Here is a 19921-nt window from a genome sequence, read left to right on the forward strand (position 1 = left end):
TTTATTTGCAGCTTTTAGGCGCAGGCCCTGCATGATGCCAATCTTCCCACATAGCACCAAGTGGTCGCAGATCCAGACCACCAGACCAAAAAAATGTAACTTCAATTAGCTTAAAAGACAGTCTTAACCAGTGGGTTAGGAGTGCTGCTCTTTGACAGAAGAACATCTTAAATGTGACAATCCTCTGCAAACATAAAGCTGAAAAATAAAATTCAAAAACATTTAAAACAATTGAAATTTCTAAAAAAATATCTTTAAAAAGTCAAGTACTTCTTTGAGCACGAGAAATAATGAGGCCTGGTTCTCTATATTCAAGTTTCTCATCCTTGACTGTTGTGCCAGAGCCTCTCTTCAGCTCAGGTGTTTAATAAAGGTCCATACGCACCTGGATTCTCTGATGTCTATCTATAGCTGAGCTCACAGTGCAGTCTAACACTCTGCATGGCAGAAAGTGCTCTGATTTTCAGCATTGTAGTGCACCTTAAATCTCAAAATGAATTCTCATCAGTGCATGCTTATTAAGCTATGTTATTCAAGCCATCCTCTGCCTTCACAGTTTATGTAATACAGGGTATTTTCCAGGCAAAACTTAAATCCACAACCCTGTGTAGATAGAGCACTCAATTAACTCTGTCTCTTAAAACTCATTTTCCTCCTCCTCTTCTATTCATGTTTCTGACACACGAGCCAGAATAATTTTTAGAACTCAAATTTTGCAGCCCCCTCACTGCTGTTGCACCTCCCACTACTTTCTCAACAGGCTTTTCTTTAGTGAAAAAGTAAAATCAAAAGATCACTTTCCAAAAGGAAAAACATCTGGCATGACAATGTCTTGACTACAGACAATTCTCAACCTAAGCCTTGCACTCAAAAGCTCACTGATGAGTTTTGTAAGCATATCTCTTTTTATCATCTCCTTGTAGAAAGCAAAGCCTGCCTAGTGAAAATTTCACACAAATTCTAGACTGTTTCAAATTAAGCAAATATTGGATAACTTATTAACATTCTTAATCATATTTGAAATCTATTGAGTCAAACACTCTACTGTATTTGTGGTTATGCTCCTCCAACTGGTGCTACATCCTTTGGATCCACAGACATACAATATTTCTGGTCCCCAGGCTTCTCAGGTGCCTTTTGGACTGGATATGTTCATATGGCTGTTGCTGCTTGGCATCTGTTGCCAAGCAGCATGGGAATACTCCTGTCCCCATAGCACTAACCGAGGGAATCTTCCTCTTTGGCTGGGATCTCAGTTCAGTAAATCATGCCCTTATGCTCAGGCTGTGATAAACAGAGCTCTAGGTTGAAGGCCTCAAATTTTCTTCTCAGATTTAGGAATCTGCAATTCCATGCCACATCAGCAAAACTATCTGGCTGTTAAGTTGATTTACTAAGCAAGAAATCTGCTTTTATTACTAGATCATGTAAATTATGTAAGCTTCCTATGAAGCATGTAGGCATGATTAGTACAACCTAACCTTTTTCCCCCCTGGTCTCCCATATAAAATAATCAAGAATTGAAATTCTCAACCAACAACTTCAATCCTCTGCAATTACATGTCATACTTCAGTACTTAGTTACAGGATTCATGTTACTTTTCTAATTATGGAAAATAATTTCTCCAAAACACATGAATGGTGCCATACTGCTCCCCGCTGCTCTGTCCAGACAAGTTTAGTTTTAGAAGACCAACTACATCTTGTCTTTAGGAGAACATGTGGCCATTTATTGCACATTTATAAATCTGCAGATGACAGGATCATATATTATTGCACTTGTAATTACACAATCACAGGTAATTCCTCTCAGAGCAGTCAGTAGTGCTCAGCACGTGCCTGTCTGCCTCCACTAACTCCAGCAGAGCCTGACAGTGATTTAAAAAGCAGAGCTGTTCCCTGACTCAGAGCACGATTTGCAGCGCAGGTCATCCCACATAATCACATCTGAGCACAAACTTTAGGTGCTTTGCACTTAATCAGCCAGTGGAGGCAGAACTAATGCTGCCATGGTCAGCTGCTGAACACTGTGTCTCCACCTTCCCAGCAGGAGATTAATGCCTCCATGTGATGCCAGAAGCGAAACACTGAGCTACCTGTGCACACAAGATCCAACCAATATTGTACTTACAGGAAAAACATTTCTGAAAGGCTCAAAACTTGGCCTAACATTAAAGCTGATGTCAATACTCAAAGGTAGTTTTCTTTTATAGAAAAACACTCCTCAGCCAAATTTCCAGGATTTTGAGAACTAAAGCTTTCCAAAGGAATACTGATTTTTTTTGTTTGGATTCTGAAGTGCTTTCATATTTTCTCCCCATACATTCTTATTCAGATACTCCGTGAAATTTTCAACCTCTTGTAGAATCAATCTGGAAATCTTCACACAGAATGGTTAAAATTGGAGAAAGTTTCAAGCAGCTGGGAAAGTCAAGCTTTGAAAGGAAACACCTACAAATCCTAAACTAAAGCTGTCAACAGCACTTCAAAGTACTATAATGCCTACAGCATCTTCAGATCATCTCAGCTCATAATAATCTTCTGAAAAGCTTTTTTAGCAAGAACTAGTTGGTTGCCTTGGAATCACAGCTAAGGGAGAGCAGGTCCTACAGCCAGCCAATACCACGAACAATTAGCACCCAGGAGTTTATGTGAATGTTCCGAAGACCACACACGCTGCATCCACCTGGAAGAGTCAGAGCTCGTCATGCTCCAGTAACAGTTTATGGTCCTATGAAGCTGACAACTCTGCTGACACGTTTCTCATTCACTACTGTGGGCAGCTACAGCAAGTATTTTGTCTGCACTACTGCTTACCCAAATGCTGGCTTTACTTTTTCTCAGATTGTGTCAAATTCTAAGGTAGTTGGACTAAATCCAGATTTCAACTAGTACAGATGTCATGGTCGTAATTTATTCTGAAGTCAGGCTAATGACAAGTTACATGCAAACAGAAGTTACCATGATCAAAGCTGTTCAGCAATGTCCCACTAGTGAAGTAAGAAATCAAAAACTTCTGTGGGGTACAGAAAGCAAAGTGGGTGAGTATAATCATATTCCCAAACTCTGCCAATTCCAACAGACTTTAACAGGTTCACTTTATGAAGATTTGTTCTACAATTCACAGATTATTTCTCTCCCAAAGCATAGGACTTTTGTCATAGATATGCACTACTGAAAAATGTTACTCCCCTGGGATGCAAACATCTCTGCTGGATAAAGACAGTGACTGAGAGATTCCAATCCCATACATAGTTTGAATAAGATTGCTTCGTTCCACTTACTCAGGTGCTCCCTGCATTAGTACATTCGATGTTCAGCACTTTTTCAAAAAGGACGCTATTTTTCCCACTTTTTATAAGATGGGGATAATCATCACCATCACTCCTTTCATGGAAGGATACCAAGATTTAATAGCTAAAATATTTGTACTAGTTAGGCATCACAAATTCCCATTCACTTTGACAAAAACAGCAGAGGCAGTTCATCCTACTTCCACAGACCATTCACTGGAGCACAAGACCCAGGCAACTGTGGAAGAAGTCAGAAAGGGAAAATGCTGCCCAGACCACTGCCCCTGCAGCTGCCTCCAGGAAACACTCCTAGTCCAGAATGTCAGTAGCTGCCAGGATTGGATCCAGACCACAGTTCCTCTACTCCATCCCAGTGATTTGGCAGTCTTCAGACTTAAAAGACCACAGTTCAAAGAGTGTATTGTAAAAGAGACTATGGGACAGGGTAAAGACAGCATTGCTGCTATGTAACTAGAAAACATACAGCATGATACAGTCCCTACAGTAGGAGAAAGAAAACAAAGAAAGGCAAAAAATAGGAGGAGTACTAGATTTAGTGAGGGATCACACTTAAAAGTGCAGTATGTGGAAGAACAGGTACACAGGCTCAAGCATGCCTACCCACCTCTCTCCACTTCCCATGTGTAGCCCTCTCTTATATGTGGCTCTCCTTCCAAGTATGTTGGAGTATTCTGCAGGGAAAGTGTGATTTAAAAAAAAAAAAAAAGATAATTAAGGTGTGGGAATCCTTGAAATCAGAGGGTTTTGGGCAAAAGGCAGATCTCAGAGACAGCAGGATGGTGATTAGAGCTAAGCAGTAGCCATAAGATTTGTCAGCAGAAAAATTATAGAAGAAATTAAAAGTAAGGACAAATAGAACAATGGTCTGTGTATTAACACTTGTCTAGAATAACTCCCTAAATTACAAAAAAGTATATCTAGCGGGATAGTAAGAAGTTCTAAGCTTAATAATGGAGCTCTGTGCATTGTATCTTAAGGTTTACAAGCAAGTATTGTATTTGAAATAAGCAAGCATTGTTTTAACCAAAGGTATGTGTATTTATAGTGAATGGATAGAACTAGTGTCAATATGCTTTTGCTTTGTGTGATTGGTCAAAAAGCTTTTAAAGTAAGTTGTAACATTAAGTTCTTGGTCTGCTGCCTGGCATATGAGCTGCTGGCATCTTCCCAGTGTCATAACCATGTAATGAGACTGATGCCAAAAAACAAACAGCTCGAGACGCGTTCCACAGCAGTCCTGTCCTGTTCATAATTTGTACATAGTCCCCTGGCCAGCGACATAAGGTAGTTACAATTACTGAAGGATCCCATGCAAATAAAGATCATGCCACAGGCTCTCAGGAACACATCTTGGGAGAAAGCCACTTCTTTCCTAAGACTTGAGCACCCTCTGGTGCCCAAGGACAGGTTGAGCACCTTATTGAAACCTCAAGAATTCACTTGTGAAATGATTAGGTAGAAGCCATTGCTATTTCTTCCTAGTACACCTAGAGCTTCAAAACTAGCAACCTCGTATGAGGAGGTAGAAAGGACTAAATTATACAGCACAGATCACAACAGCCAGGGTGATGAAGTCCTTTTACACAGGAAAACTGAACATGGGCAGGTGGCCTTCCTTAATGTCCAGCCTCCCAATGCCAATCCCACAGCCTCCCAAAAATCTCAATGCCACAGTTTTTAAGTATCAGAGCTGCCCACTCCAGGACAACTCATAAAGGCACCTCACAGAGTTTATCTCATAACTCTAATAGGCACAGAATGTGATAAAAAAATAAAAACAAAAGACAATTTCTACCTCTTGTATGTGCTCATCTGATCTGAGATCTGAGATCATTATAGATGGAAATACTTGCTAAGCTGTCATTCTTAGTATTAAACTGTGACAGCATGTTCCAAAGCCCTGCCACACATAATTTACTCCATTTATTAAACCTTATGCTGTTTTTTTCTTTCCATTTTGCTGACTGGAGAACTATGGGGTTCCACCCACACAACGCTACTGAGCGGCCTCAGTGTGTTGCTTGGGCACCAAGGCCTCTGGTTTCCATCTGTATAATGACACAAGGGAACACAAAATAGTTAGAGTGCATTAGGCCAAGCACAGTGCTTACTGTCAGGAAATAGTACTTTTGGTGATTATTCCTGGCAGCTACAATTATAGGTAAAAGTCAAGTGTTCATGGAAAAGCCCTCTTCAGACCTAACGCAATAGGTGTTCCCCACATCCATTGTTTCACACCAGCCAGTTCATGACTAACAGAGTATTCCATCTGGATATACCAGATCACTATAGGATTCTAGAAACTGACACTAAAATGGGCAACTGAACAGCCAAAACCACTTTTTGGACAGTCACTACTCCTTTGGCTTAAAGGAAACAGACACTATCAAACAGAAAAACCTAAAAGGTTCAGTTTTTAGTGCTCAGCCACTGACCACCAAGGCAGTCAGGGTCTGGGAGAACAGGACATGTGACAGGAGGCTGGGACAATTGAGCCTACTCAGACTAGAGAAAGCTGAGGATGACGTTACTGCTGTCTGCCTAACTGCAGAACACCAAAAAGAGGAATCTAGACTTTTGCTGAAGGTGCACAGTGAGAACAAAAAAAGCAAAGGACACACATGGAAACATAGAACATTCCAGTCATATACTAGAAAAAAAAAATAATAATTACCAAGGGGGTGGTCAAGCACTAGCATGGGATGCCCAGAGGAAGCATGCAATCTCCATCATGGGAGATGTTCAGGACTTGCCAGGAGACAGCCTGGAACAGCCTGGTCTGGTTAGACATGTTCTGAGCAGGTTAGAGGTCCCTTCCAACCTAAATGATGATTCTATGGTTCTAATTATAGCTTGGTGTCTCTTTGCCCAAAGGTAATGCTCATCCTTCCAAGCTACTCCAGATCTGACACAGACCAGCTGGGTTCCTGTATTAAGAACAATTTAGATGTACTTTCAAAAAGTGCTGAGCTCTGATGGTTAACTGTAAATTTTACCCACATCAAATCTGCCTAGAACATCTCTCTAAATAACTACTGCCTCTGTCATCAAATTCTAATATTTTTTACTCCTAACTGGAGTAAAGTTTGTAACTTTTCATTATTCCTGGCACTGGTTCACTGAGTTAATTCCTGAACTTCTTGAGTTTATGCCTATATATATTTTAAAAAACCAACATACCATTAGGACTGACAAATCAGTTATTAATATCTGTACCATCAACCCAAAAGGTCTGCACAGACAACTCTGGGTGACAAAGGGAGATTAGATAACTTTGACTATCACAATGTCACCTGTTTGAGCCACCCCATCACAAGAGCCATCAATTCATCTAAAATTACATTTGGAGAGATGGTAATTTCTACAAGCCAAAGCCAAAACTTGGCTACAGTAGGAGGTAATTTATCCCATGCATTCTAAACCTGTCAACTTTGTATTTGTAGGGTGGTATTTTATAAAGCATATGTCATAAAAATGTCAACATCAAAGCCAAAATGAGCTCCTGGAACAAAGGAAAGTTATGGGGGTTTTCGAACAGTTTTCACTTGCCTGACAGAGTGCCAAAAATATGTTATCAGCTACATCCTACACAACACACACAGCCTACCTGCTGAAGAAGCAAATTTCCACTGTTTGGAATCACCAGTTCAAGACAAAACCATGACATACTCCTGATGCTCACTGGAAGACTCATCATGCAATAAGTAGTTAGAGGCTACCTGATAGCATTTTGCTTATTTTCTCCTCACACTGCATACAATTTTTTTCCCTGTGATGAAATGCTGCCAATGAGGGCTGGCCATTAAGTACAGAGATTTGGCTTTGTGGTTGTTTCTGTCTTGCAAACTTTCAACTGACAGGATCAGGCCACTGTGAAGCTGAGGAAAATTCATGTAATCACCAGCTATCACTCTAGTGAAACTGAGTCTTGTTTTAAGACCAAAGAAGCAAAATTTCTCAAGCATTAGGAAAGTGTGTTTTGCAGAGATATTGCACCTTTTCCTGGAAGGGTTCAAAATGTCTTTTTTTTTTTTTTTTTTTTAAATGGCAGCTGTTTTGCAACAGGAAGTAAGCAATTTGCAAAAAGAAAAAAAAAAAGTAATTTTATAAATGTGCACTTGTTCAGGAAAGTCTATTAGCAGGAAAGAGTTTTTCCTGTGTATATGGTCAGTTCCGAATGACAGATCTGCATCAAAATTATTCCATTTTACCAGCTCATCCAGTATGGTTGAGATCACCAGGTCCCAAGAGAAATTCCTGTAAACTAACACAGCCCCATGAGCTGTTCTGCCTTTATGAACTTTTCAGCTGAAAATTTGAACACACCATGAAAACCCAGGGCTCACTATTGTCAAATTCTAGAAATTCCTGATTAATTTCCTAAGACCCACTTCTAAAAAAGGAAATATTTTCCACTGATGCACTATTTCAAAGCACTTACAAAAAAAATTCTCTTTTTTTTTTTCCTGTCTTGTCTAAAGGGTGATGATTTCCATGTTGATATTCTCCAAGCTGTGGGTTTTACTAATGAACTGATTATAATAATAATTACAGCAAACATGCAACACACAAGTTGTCAAATTTTCTGTTGAAGTGAGCTGAACTGCTCATCTTTTGATATATATATATAAGATTTTTGTCAAAATTACAAGACTGCAAGCTCTGGCAACCAGGAGGGCAAATTTCATATGTATTTCCCACTAATTCTGCAAAAATAACTAAGGTAGTTGGATACTTAAATTCCACTAACCATGTCCTTCTACATCCATAAGATTAAAACCAGATGGCATCAATTAGACACGTCACCTGGCTTTTATGTGCCTTGATTTCTTTATGCACGAGAAAATAATTTGTCTGTCCTGTTGTTCAAAGAGTCTTTGCAATGTAGAGTGCAGCTGTGAGGTTGAAGGGGTAACAATAACTGTTTCAAAGGGTGAAAGAAAAGGAAATCCTCTAAACTGCACCCAGGTGCAGAGTTTCCACCGCAGTCAGGCTCTGTATCTGTGGTGAACAGAGCCCATTGCTCTCTGGAAAATGCTGCACTTCCATATCTGAAACTTTCAAGTGCCAGAGTGCACCAAACTCATGAATCAAAAGAAACTAATGTCGTTAAGATCATGGACAAATACTTCTCTGTATGTGATGATATGAAAGACACCATTACAGAATAACAGAGCATTCCAGCAACCAAGAGGGAGAGCACATCTTGGGTGGAGAAAAGCAGGTTTCCCTTTGGGGATTTACTGCTCACCCTCCACAGCAGCCAGGTCTCACGCAACTGGAAACCAGACACCAGAACTGATCTGAAATGCTGCCATTTGATGACAAGGAAAGCTGCCCTCTACAAATTAGCAGGCTATAAAGCCAAAGTGCTGTTTGAAAAATAACTGCAGGATGTTTCAGAATATTTGTCCCTTTACCTCAGCTCCTGCCACCACAGCAATATGCCTGCCCAGTTTTACAATGCACACAACCACTTCCAGAGCACTGCTTGCACATGAGTGGAGTACAGGGTGTGACAAAAATACATTCCAAACTGATTCCACTAGAAGTGTTTCTTTTCCTGTGGCCATATGACTTGTAACAGGTTTTTTTCTGAGTACGTATATATGTTAAAACTTATGCAAGCTTTATGATTAAGTGGAAGCAACATAGTACTAAAGCTCGGTCAAGCTTTCTAACCCAAAATTCATTACTTTCAGAATCTAATTTAAATGCTAAGGCTAAAAAGTCCCGCTTGCAGATCAGTATTAGAATCCATGAGAAGGCATCTTTTATATTCTGATTTTGCTCCTGAGAAAAGATGTTCTGAACAGATTTAAGACGGGTCTGGTACATAAAGTCATGGCATCCAACAGACACATAACTTAGCCCTTTCCCAGGATCCTGTGTCCATATGTAACTGAGCAGCACTCATTCCCAAACATCTGCTCTCCCATCACCTTCCAGCTGCAAAATTATTTTTAACGCATTTTAGGAAACTGTCAGGAGGAAGGGTACATGAGTAGAAGAATTAAGGGGTTTTTTAAGTATAAAAGAAACAAGCAGGACTCTGTAACACTTAAAAGACCAGATCAGAAAGGTCTCAAGGAGCAGGAGAAGGGCAAGAGAGGCAGTGTTTGGGAAGATAATGAACAAGTTATTAAGTAGCTGGTTATTGAACATTTAAGACAACAACAACATAAAAAAATTTGTCAAGAACAAATCTTTTTCTGACACAGTGAGCACGGGAGAAGCCACAGTTGTGACAAACAGGGAACAGATAAGGCTTTTAATCTGGCACCTGACAAGGTGAATCTGACAAGCTGAGTAAGGCATTATGGCCTAAACTAAAGAGCAGATACATCTATCATATGAAGATGTAATTAGGAATACTTCCCTTGCCAACTGGGAGTCAGATGGTGTTCCACGATGATCTGCCATGCACCTGCTTTATTTCAGGTTTTCTTACTACACTGAAAATGAAATTGAGAAAGCACACTTCCAGAATCTGGGCTGACAACTAATGTGGGAAAGATTGTAAGCATCTTAGAAGCAGAAATCAGAATGACAATCTGAAAATTCTATAGAAAGAAATGCAAAGTATTACAATAAAAATTCAAATACAAGGGGAGAAATTGGCCAGACAACAAAACCACACAAAATCTGATAGTTACAGTAGGTTGCAGTGAGAGCGCAAAACAGTTCAGGAAAAAGAAAAAGTATGGTAACTTTGACAATATGAAGATCTAAGACACAAGAAACAAATATTTTGCTCTGTTCAGCAGCAGTGGAACACAATGCAGCTGGGAAGAAACTTGCAGGTTAAACACTACATTTAGAGAAAACTGAAGGCAGAGTGGAAAATGGCTAAATTTTAAAACCACAGTTACCAGCAGAAAAATATTAAGAGAACAAAATTTGTTAACTGAAAAAAATGTGAAATAAGAAAAGGGCAAAGTGAAAATCTTCAAGCATTTCTACAAATAAAAGACAAAATCAAATATCTTTAACGCACAAAGAACAGGAAAAAAAATCAGTGGTGGTATTTCCAGCACAGAATATAATAGGAAGAAACTCAGTGACCCATAAAAATCATCATGTAACAGAATTATGTCAGATCATGTAGTTCTATCACTAAGGCTTTTCAAAAGAAATTAAACAAATATTCAATTAAATGTTTTGTTAGAGGTTGCTGTAAGATTTTGCACTGCTTTAATGAAGTTGGTGTCACCTCAGAATTAAAGGGAGTTTAGAAACATGTCAAACTCAGTGACAATCAACTAAAACAAAGTAAATTCTTTACCTGATGTACAACTCACAAAGCAAGACTTCTGCCAATGTGAATAAGTTCAACATGGGAATTGAAAATTACAGTTTTACCAGGATTAAACAGAATATTTGTAACCTTGTATCTGCAAACAAACAGCGGCACTACTCTATAAGTGGCACATGCTGAGCTTGTGATACAAAACAAGGCACAAAAAAAGCTGCTGGAAGGGCTGGGGAAAATTTGAGGTGCTGAAGACAGGTGTGTAAGGGTGGACCCACCCACAGGTGCATCCTGCCTGGCTACTGCATGCCTTGCATATTGAGTTTGAGTACAAAACGCAACTCAAAGCTGTTGATTTTTTAACCAGCTCTACAACATTGGGTTTTGCATCTTGGGCAAAGGGGACGCCGTTGAGTTTCAGTATAGTTACAGAATATGCTGTGATGGAAGGGAACCACAAGGACTGTCGAGTCAGACTCCAGGCCCTGCACATGGCAGCCTCAAGAGTCGCACCCTGTGTAGCACACAGGTAGTCTCTCCTCCAAATGCACCACTGCCTTCCCGCCCGGCCTCCCGAGCTCCTGGCCCAGCCCATTCCCAGCTCAGGGCTGCTCCGGGGCAGCGGCGGCAGCAGCTGTGCCAACGAGCCCGAACAGCCCCTCAAGCACCCCCGGCTGCACCCCACGGGCCCCTCAGCCCAGGGCCGGGCAGAGCTGGGCGCGTCCCTCCCATGCCCGAGGGGCTCTGCCCCGCGGAGGCCCCGCTCACCATGGCGACGACGTTGACGACGGCAGCGATGGCGATACCCGGCCCGCCCCTGCCCGGCAACCGAAGCGCCGCCCCGCGCCCGGGCCCGCGGCTGGGCGGGAGCGGACGCGACGCGCGCGCCCCGCCCGCCGCCGGACGCGGAAGCCGCTGAGGTGACGCCGTGGGGCTGTCGCGACATCGCCGCTGCGGGCCGGCCTGCCGGGGCCAGGGCAGGGCGCCCGGGGCTGTGCGGGCCGTGGCTGTGCGAGGCCCTGCATCCTGCAGGGCTCGGCGTCCTGAGGGCTGCGGTGGGTAATGGTGCAACCAGCGAGGGAGATTGAGGAGGAGGGGGACGTGTTGGGAGGCTTTCAGTGACTGGCCGGGACTGTAGCGTGAACTCTGAAGGAGCGGGATCACCGGCAGGTCGTGTCTGATGGAGCAGATAAGCCCGAATGCTCCTAATCAGTCTTTCGTTGAGTATTCTTGCCTTTTCCTGAGCAGCTGCTCTTTCATCCTCCTCGTTCTCATCAAGTAAATAGAGATCCTCAATCACAAGGAAGGAACAGCAGTGGTGATTAACACCTAATGCTATTAAGTAAGCGAACAGACAACTCCAGTTGTAGAAGCAACAGATGGTGAGACTTCTCTCTAGCTGTAGTTTAAGGAAGCTTAAGGAGGAAAAGGTGTTTCTCTTGTCTTCTGTTCATCACAAAAGATAAACCTGCCTGACACAAAACAATTCTTTAGTCTAGAAATCCAAAGGTAGCAGTGTGCTCACTGCTGCCGTTTTATTTTTAGGGCAGAGAGCTGCTGCAGTGGAAGTCAAAAAGCTGTAGTTAAATCATTTCAGTTAGAGGTACAGGGAAAGGAAGCAGGAGCCCTCGGGATCTCCCTTGAATAATGGGGAGAACTCAAGGAAAAAAGCCAGCCAAACAAGATAGGAGTATACTGATCTCAAAGGAATGTAGTTAGACCCTAGAAAAGAGGGATGAGTGACACGTGTAATTGAGAGTGGATGGCGCTGTGGACGAATGTGGCAATGGTCAATGCTTTTGGTGGATAAGGGAGAAAATGGCCAGGATGGTGATTAGGGCCAAACTGTCAGCTTTTGTTGTTAGGTTAAAGTAAGCATGTGCTTCAGGGCATTGACTCCTTCTTTAATTGAGAATTGGCCCTATCAAAAAGGTTGTTTCAGCAAGCAGGACTGAAGGAATTGTGCAGCTTTGCAGCTGCCAGTGTTTCCTCCTCACCTCTTCATCTGCTTGAAACACAGTGTGGGATTTCCTTTTCTTGTGGTTCTGTGATTTTAGGTTATCTTGGCACAGTCATGTAGTTGTTCTGTGGGAGTGTTACAGGCTTTGAAAGGGTAAGATGGAGGCTCACTGTAAAAAGAAGGGAGGGAGACCAGAAAATAAAATTTAAGGAATAGAAACTAGAACAAGATGAGGAGCATTGCAAAGGAGTTGAAGTGCAGCTCTTGGTGGAAAAAAAGACACAAGTGCCAGAAGACTCATAGTCTTCTCCTTTTAACTCTATGGGTTTTGGTGTAGTTTTTATTATTTTGTGGTTTTCCCTTTTGCTTTGGTGTGGACTTTTTCACTGTGCTGCTGGAGTTTTGAGGTTTTACTAGAAAACAGGATAATCCAAGATTAACTGCTGTGGTTACCTTCTTAAAGATTTTTTTTTCTTTACTCCCTTCCTTATTTCTTCCTCAGACTTACCTAGTTAGGAAGAGCTGGCTGCTAAAGAGAAAATGACATCTCTAGAAAAAGGTAAGGTGTTCATAAGACATCTAAGCAGACTGGATTAAAAAGAAGTACTTTAACTGGAATTCTAAACACCAGAGTTACACTGTAAACCAGGCTCCTTTCATTTAAACTTACTCCTTTTATGTAGCTGTGAGGATGTAGTTCTTGTGACTTCATTATTACACTGAAAACCAGAGCTGCCTGAATGAAACAGCAATTGAATGTAGCTTTTCTAATTCAGCTCGATACTGAAAAATAAGTTTGTCACTGGTACTGTGATCTCTGTACACTTGTCTGACAGCCTCCTCTGGTATTTAGAACCTGTTGGTACTGATTCAGCAAACTTTAAGCTAATATGTGTTATTACAGCATTTTTGAAATCCATTAATATTTGGATAGAAGCTCACATTACTGCCTGCAGTATGAGAAAAAAAGCAGTATGTGTAGGCATGCCCTCAGAAACTTTGTATCTCTTGCCCATTGTGAGGAAACTTCACTACAATAATAATTCATCCAGCTGAAAACTTAGTGGACTTAAATAAAATTAATTTCAGTAAATGGCATGTATATTGGGAACTGTGGAGCAGAATGCAGCATTACTGGGAATGCTGGAGTCTGTAGGTCAGAAATGGAGCAGAACTGGATTGTTGGCTTTTCTTAAACATTTTCTTAAACTTGGGCAACTAAAACATGTTAATACTTAAAAGTCTGCTAAACTTCTTAAGGTGTCAGTAGCTGTCTGGGTAATAACTCCTTGCTTCATTTGCTTCTTGCTTTTTAAACGAAACTGCTCTGATACTGCCAGCTCCCAAAACCTGATTTTGTTTTCAGCCTATGAGTAAAGTTGTCAAGACTTTTTTTTTCCAGGAAAGCTATTTTTTGTGTCTGCATTTAATCTTGTATGGCAGCAAGAAATTAAAATTAATGCAATTCAGGTCAGTATTTGTGTCTTGTACTGCTGTTGTTATGAGCAATGCACATTTGAGTAAGTACTTACTTGAGCAAGGGCTTACTGTGAGGGTGGTGAGACACTGGAACATGTTCCCAGGGAAGTTGTGGATGCCCCATCCCTGGAAGAGTTCAAGAACAGGTTGGACGGGGCCCTGAGCAACCTGGTCTAGTGGAAGGTGTTCCTGCCCACAGCAGGGATTTTGGAACAAGATGATCCTGAAGGTCCCTTCCAATCCAAACCATTCTATCCTATGGTTTTGTGACTTGTGCTTGATAATCACTGTTGCAATGGACTATTTGACACATGCAGTGTAGAATGAAAATCTCTAACTTTGAAATACAGAAATTAAGGGAAGACTTACAAGGACACTATAACCAAGTGAAAGGTGGTAAACTTTTCCTCCACAATTTCTAAATTTCAGCTGATGATGCCTCTTCACCCATTCGAGGACCTGGAGATGGCATGGAAACAGAGCAAACAGCTGGAGCAGTGGAAGTAATCACTGGAGCTAACACTGCCGGCCATCACACTCACCACAGCCCCGATAAAAAGACAGCTTCTTCCCTGAGTCCTGGAGTTCTGCAGCTGGGAAAAGTACATGCAGATAAATCAGTGGAGATTGAAGCTATTAGAATTTTAATCCCCAAAGCAGCCATCACCCATGTTGTTCCAACTAAAAATGCTAAGGTAGCTAAATCTGTGGGACACAGAGGAGACACATTCCATCAGTCAGATGGAGCCACAGATCCCAAGAAAGAACAGATAGAGCTGAAAACTGCAATTGAAAAGCTAAAGAATTCAGAAAAGCGGTTGTTACAAGATAAAGAAGGTCTCTCTAATCAGCTGCGTATACAGACAGAGGTAAGAAATTAAAGGTGTTTGCTCTCCCACAGCTGAACTGTTAGGGTTTGTAGAAGCAGTTTGTGAATGTGAGCAAAGAGAACTGCTATGACACTCTAGCCTTGAAACAAATAGGTTCCCTTTTGAACTTAGCAGCTGAAATGCAGAGTAGAAGTACATCAAAGTATTCCAGTGCTGCTTCTCTGACAAAAGATGAAAGAGTCAAAGACTTAGCTAGGAGAAACATACTACATAGCTGCAGGGAAATGAATCTTTCATGAGGAAAGACTTTGCTTCTTAATCACAAAGTGGGAAGTGTTATGCTGTAGAAGGGTTGACTATAACTTCCTTTTTCATACACCTGTGGAAGTCTTGTCTAATCCTTTGTTATCTTACTGATTCAGGAGTTGAATACTACTGAAACTTTGTTTCCTGCAGTAGGCTTTCATTCTTCCTCTTTGACTGTTAGAATTTAAACAAGAATGTGTTGGACATGCATTAGGCTCATACGTTTGTGCTTGCCTGGATATGTCCCATTCTGGAAAGAGAAAGACAATTTACTGTTGGCAATTTGGAATAAGTTGCACTGCATTCTTAGGAGTTTTTATTCTCTATTGATAGTCACAAAGGAGTCTGGTCTAATTCCAGGTCAATCGGGAGTTGAAGAAATTACTTGTTGCTTCTGTTGGGGACGATCTGCAGTACCACTTTGAACGAATGGCTCGTGAGAAGAATCAGCTCATCCTGGAAAACGAAGTCCTGGGCCGGAATATGGCTCAGTTGTCAGAACAGTTGGAGCGTATGTCTATACAATGTGATGTGTGGAGAAGCAAATTCCTAGCAAGCAGGTATTCCCTCTCATGGAGCTGTCCTAACAGCATTCTCCTTCAGTCTTTCATCACATACACTCATTGCAGTGTGCTTACATATGCAGAGGAGAGCCACAACAGCCATAGTGATACCTACTATGAAATCTGAGAATACAGGAAAGGTATAAAGAAAATAAGCTCCTTGTAAATCTGAACAGTCCTGCTTCTCAGAGGTAATACAGCAAATCCTAAACTTCTAAAATCTCACTACAGCTCTTGTCAAGAAAGCAAGAGAAGCTCTTAATTTTGATAAAACTGCATGCCATTTAGGTATAAAAATGTCTTCTAAGGCAGCTGACTTTTCTTACAGGTAGTTAGTTGATTTTCATCCCCAACCTCCCTTCGGTATGATACAGTCATCAATTTGAGAAGAAGCTGATGTGTTTAAGAGTTCTGCCTGTAGTGAGTCAGGGATCTACTACAGAAGAAAAAGTAGGGGGACCTCTTTATCAAACACTGGTTGTGTTGCTGCTCAGGACCTTACTGTTACTTCTTTAACCATAAAAGGAGGTGTGAAAGTCAAAATCTCATTTGACAATGACTTTAAACTTGCTTAGTTGTCTTACCAGATCTGTAAATAGTGTTCTAGGATTTTTAATTTTCTGCTATACTTGGATATAACTGACTGAATTATGATGCTTAATGCATAGCACAAAAGACCTTAATGCTTGAAGGAAATGGCTGTAGAATACAGTCTCCTCCCTTTAATTTGCCGGAGAAGTTTCAGCAAATGGGGTGAATGGTAACTTGGGTAACATGTAGGATGTAATAGTACTTGTAAGTGCTAGCTGAGCAAGAGTACTAGGCAAACTTGGAGTTTTTTAACATTATGAGGAGTTCTGAGATAGAGCTGTGAGTCTCAGCAGTGTGGTTAAAGTAACACTTCAATATTGTAACATTCTGGTTCATTTTTATCTCTAGTATTTCTAACTGGTGGTTGTTTAAATGTCATTCTGATTTTCGCATTTGGAATATCACAGGCATTTGAAATGCCTGCTGGAGGGGTAGCGCCAAGCCTCACGGCGTAGCAAAATGTGACAACAGCTGTCTCCTTAGTAGCTCTTAAACACTCATATCTGGCATCCAGTGATTGCCCCTGAGTAGGGCAGAGAGGTAAATGAATGCAGTCTATAGCCATAGTTTCCATTTTTAGAGAAGAGTGAATTGATGTGATTACAACATACTTGTGAGAATTGTTAGTAAAAGAAAAATATATTTAGCTTTTTCTTTCACAGGATCCTTGTCAATGTACACTTTCCCAAGGTGTTTTGAAATGTCTGTTACTAGATTTGTATTAAGTGACCTAAGATTGTTTAAACTGAGGCAATACATAATCTTGCATTGAAGTTGGCTGTAGTAGAACAGAAATTATTCTTAATTAGGTTGATAGAGGCTCTGCACAGGAGAGGAGACACAGAACAGCAGCTTAATACTCGGGTTGAGCAGACAAATTATGGTCTGTAGTAGAAAAAGGTGACTTTCAAGCTGTTCACTTGCACTACTGACTGGAGGTTTCCTTTGCAGGGTGATGGCTGATGAGCTGACCAATACCAGAGCAATTCTTCAGCGCCAAACAAGGGATGCACAAAGTGCAATCCAGGACTTGCTGAATGAACGTGATCAGTTCCGTCAAGAGATGATTGATACACACAAGTATGATTTTTCTAATCCAGACTACCTCTGTGCAAACTTCATTTTTGTCAGTTTATTTTAGGCTAGAGGAGAATCAAGTAACTTTCCCCTCTTCAAGTGATACTCAAAAAATATGCTGATGTATTGTATGGTCACTTCTCAGTCTTAGGGCTGAAAGAGCAAACGTAATAGAATGCTTTCTTCATTCCCTAGAGGTCTGAGGTTATAAGGGTAATAAACTATGGAACTGACATCCCTCACATCCTCAGGCTTTCTTTCTTTAATCACTTACTGTCTTGACTTCGAGTCTTCTCTGTTTCCTTCCAAAATACCAAAGAGGAGATTCTTCTACCTACATGGACTTTACAGTGCTTATTCTGCCAGATGTTAAATAAGTGTTCCCAGGAATACTGTCCTGTGTTGGTGAGGCCTTGCCTTGGAGAACAGCGCACTTGTCTCCTTGTTCTTAAACACTTTTCTTGTCCATTTCTTTGGTTTAAGGTTTAGCTTATGCAGTAAACCTTGGGAAGAGATGATTCCTCTGAAGTGTGCTGGGTGCTGATTATACATTATAGAATACAAAGCCCAGTAACAGTGCTTCTTTCCTTTCTGCACAGGCTGCTGGAGGAGCTCATGGTCTCTCTTCAGTGGGGGAGACAACAGACATACTATCCTAGTGCCCAGCCTTACACTACAACAGAGCTAGCAGCTGTGAATTGTAAGCTAGCCAAAGCTGTAAGCTCACATCTTCTAGGAAATGTTGGCACTAACAGTCCAAAAAAGACTTCAACAGCTGTGGAGTTTTGCAATACCCCTGCTGAGAAAATGGCTGAAATGGTAAGAACTCTTGATGCATGTTAATCTTTATATTAAGGTTCTGGGTAAACAGATACTTAATTTTCAACCTGGAAGAAAGATGACGGATGGCTTTTGAGCAGAAATCCTTCCTAGCTCTTAGAGAAGGAAAAAGCCCATTAAACTGTATAAAAAACATTTTCAGTGTCAATTTTTCCATCCTTAGATGCTACGTGTACTGGATCCAGCTGCACATCCAGAAACATCAACAGAAGTTTCTTTTTCTGAGACTTCTCCATCTTCTTTCCTTTCCACAAAGAAAAGTATTGGAAGGTTTCACCCATATACAAGATACGAAGATGTCACCTTCAATTGTTGCAATCACTGTCAAGGAGAGCTGATAGCCCTTTAAAAGCCCAGCCAAGGCAGCTGCACATGCACTCTTTCTGAAGAACTACACTAGCTGATGTTCAGCAGGCACCCCTTTCTCCTTTTTCCATAATGGGTGGGTTTGGCATTGGAAATTATGCAGTTTCTGCTTCTCTACCTCTTGAAGTTAGGGATTGACAGGATTTCCATAGTCTCTGGGATACTTCTACTACTTCTCAATAGGGAAAGCTACTTATTTTCTTATATAAAGGCAAGACAACATTATGCTGGTCCAATTTATAGAGCATAGAGATGCTCTTGACTATTTAACATTTATAGTCCTATTAGCAAATCTTAATGAATTTCATTTTAGAGGGAGACAGAAGTGTAACCATACCAAAGCAAATGGAGTGCTGATCAGTTATGTCTAAATTTAAAAATAATGCAATGATACATTACATTATGTCAGTTACATGCTTTTTTTTTTTCTTTTAATTTTAGCCAAGGTGATGAACTACCCTCAAGACTATGTTCTACCTTTTAAATTTAGTTATAAAAAGGAGTATGTGCAATGATTCTTCATAGCTGTAAGTTCTGAAAGCAAGAGTATATACAATGTCAGCCCTCCAGTCAAGAAGGAGATAAAGCTTGAATGAACTCTGGCTCTAATATATAAGTAGTATCTGCTTTCAAATGAGTTTTAGAAAACCCTGTGAGATTAGGTTTTTCTTGTGTTTCCATAGAGGTGAAATAATGGCTTTTCAATTGTTTCAGCTTCTAGAGTGAAGCTGCTGTGTAGCTGATCCTCAGCAAAGGCAGACTGACATACTTGATTTAGTACATCCTTGCCTGGCATTAGGACTCAGTCCTTGCCTAAGGTCTTCCTGAATATTATGAGAAGGTGAAGATAAGCACTAAGTTTGCATTGGTACTGTTTAAAAAAAAAGTATTTTTTTACTTGTATGGTTTTATAATCTTGATGTAGAGTTGAAGTTCTTGACATAGGTTTGAAGAGAACTTTGAGGAGACAATCTGCTAAATCCAAAGAAGCTTATTTAAGTTTCTTAGGTTGACCCCCCAAATTTACCATATGAAGCTGTCTAGTTTAGAGAAAAGGTTTCTGAAATGGTTGCTTTTACTCAATTTTCCTTTGGATCTCACACCCATTTTCAGAATATGTAAGCTGTAAGTTCTTGCTGTTGCTGGCCCTGATTTGGTTTACATGAAGAAAGCTACAATAAATTTCCTTTGCTTGCTTTCAAGTTGCTATTTTGGATTTAATGAAGTCACATTTCTGACCCTATTTTCTCTGTAGCATAAAAAGAACTACATGACATTGAACCATAAAACCCTTCACTCTGCTGGTGTGAGGCCATGAAGCACCTCTTTTTGTAGTTTTCTAC

General features: G+C 40.8%; 2 protein-coding genes across 7 annotated transcripts in view; one reads left to right on the top strand and one right to left on the bottom strand.

Moving 5' to 3' along the window:
- Nucleotides 1-11453, bottom strand: part of NME7 (NME/NM23 family member 7) — an 88813-nt gene extending 77360 nt beyond the window's left edge. For 4 of the 6 annotated variants that reach the window (XR_003958672.4, XM_002189838.7, XM_072924958.1 and 1 more), the window contains exon 1: nucleotides 11335-11453. Coding sequence is in view for 4 of the 6 variants with exons in the window: in XM_002189838.7 (XP_002189874.2) it covers nucleotides 11335-11337 (3 nt within the window). In the remaining 2 variants the exon portion in view is untranslated. Of the gene's footprint in view, nucleotides 1-3918; nucleotides 3986-11334 lie in introns of all 6 variants that reach the window. The other 2 variants (XM_072924942.1, XM_072924946.1) reach the window with 2 other exon arrangements.
- Nucleotides 11454-11480: 27 nt separating this feature from the next.
- BLZF1 (basic leucine zipper nuclear factor 1) lies at nucleotides 11481-19780 on the top strand. The gene is made up of 7 exons (XM_002189816.7): nucleotides 11481-11621; nucleotides 13029-13085; nucleotides 14435-14874; nucleotides 15502-15701; nucleotides 17247-17375; nucleotides 17972-18191; nucleotides 18376-19780. Exons 2-7 carry the CDS (start codon nucleotides 13067-13069, stop codon nucleotides 18559-18561), a joined length of 1194 nt encoding a protein of 397 aa, XP_002189852.1. The 5' UTR covers nucleotides 11481-11621; nucleotides 13029-13066; the 3' UTR covers nucleotides 18562-19780.
- Nucleotides 19781-19921: the final 141 nt, after the last annotated feature.

This window comes from Taeniopygia guttata, chromosome 1 (assembly GCF_048771995.1).
Source record: "Taeniopygia guttata chromosome 1, bTaeGut7.mat, whole genome shotgun sequence".
NCBI classification, from domain to species: domain Eukaryota; kingdom Metazoa; phylum Chordata; class Aves; order Passeriformes; family Estrildidae; genus Taeniopygia; species Taeniopygia guttata.

Excerpts from the sequence above, each read along its gene's own strand:
- BLZF1 (XM_002189816.7), top strand. Across the intron at positions 14,875-15,501 it reads AGCTGCGTATACAGACAGAG|GTCAATCGGGAGTTGAAGAA; the intron begins GTAAGAAATTAA and ends GTCTAATTCCAG. Across the intron at positions 18,192-18,375 it reads CTGAGAAAATGGCTGAAATG|ATGCTACGTGTACTGGATCC; the intron begins GTAAGAACTCTT and ends TTCCATCCTTAG.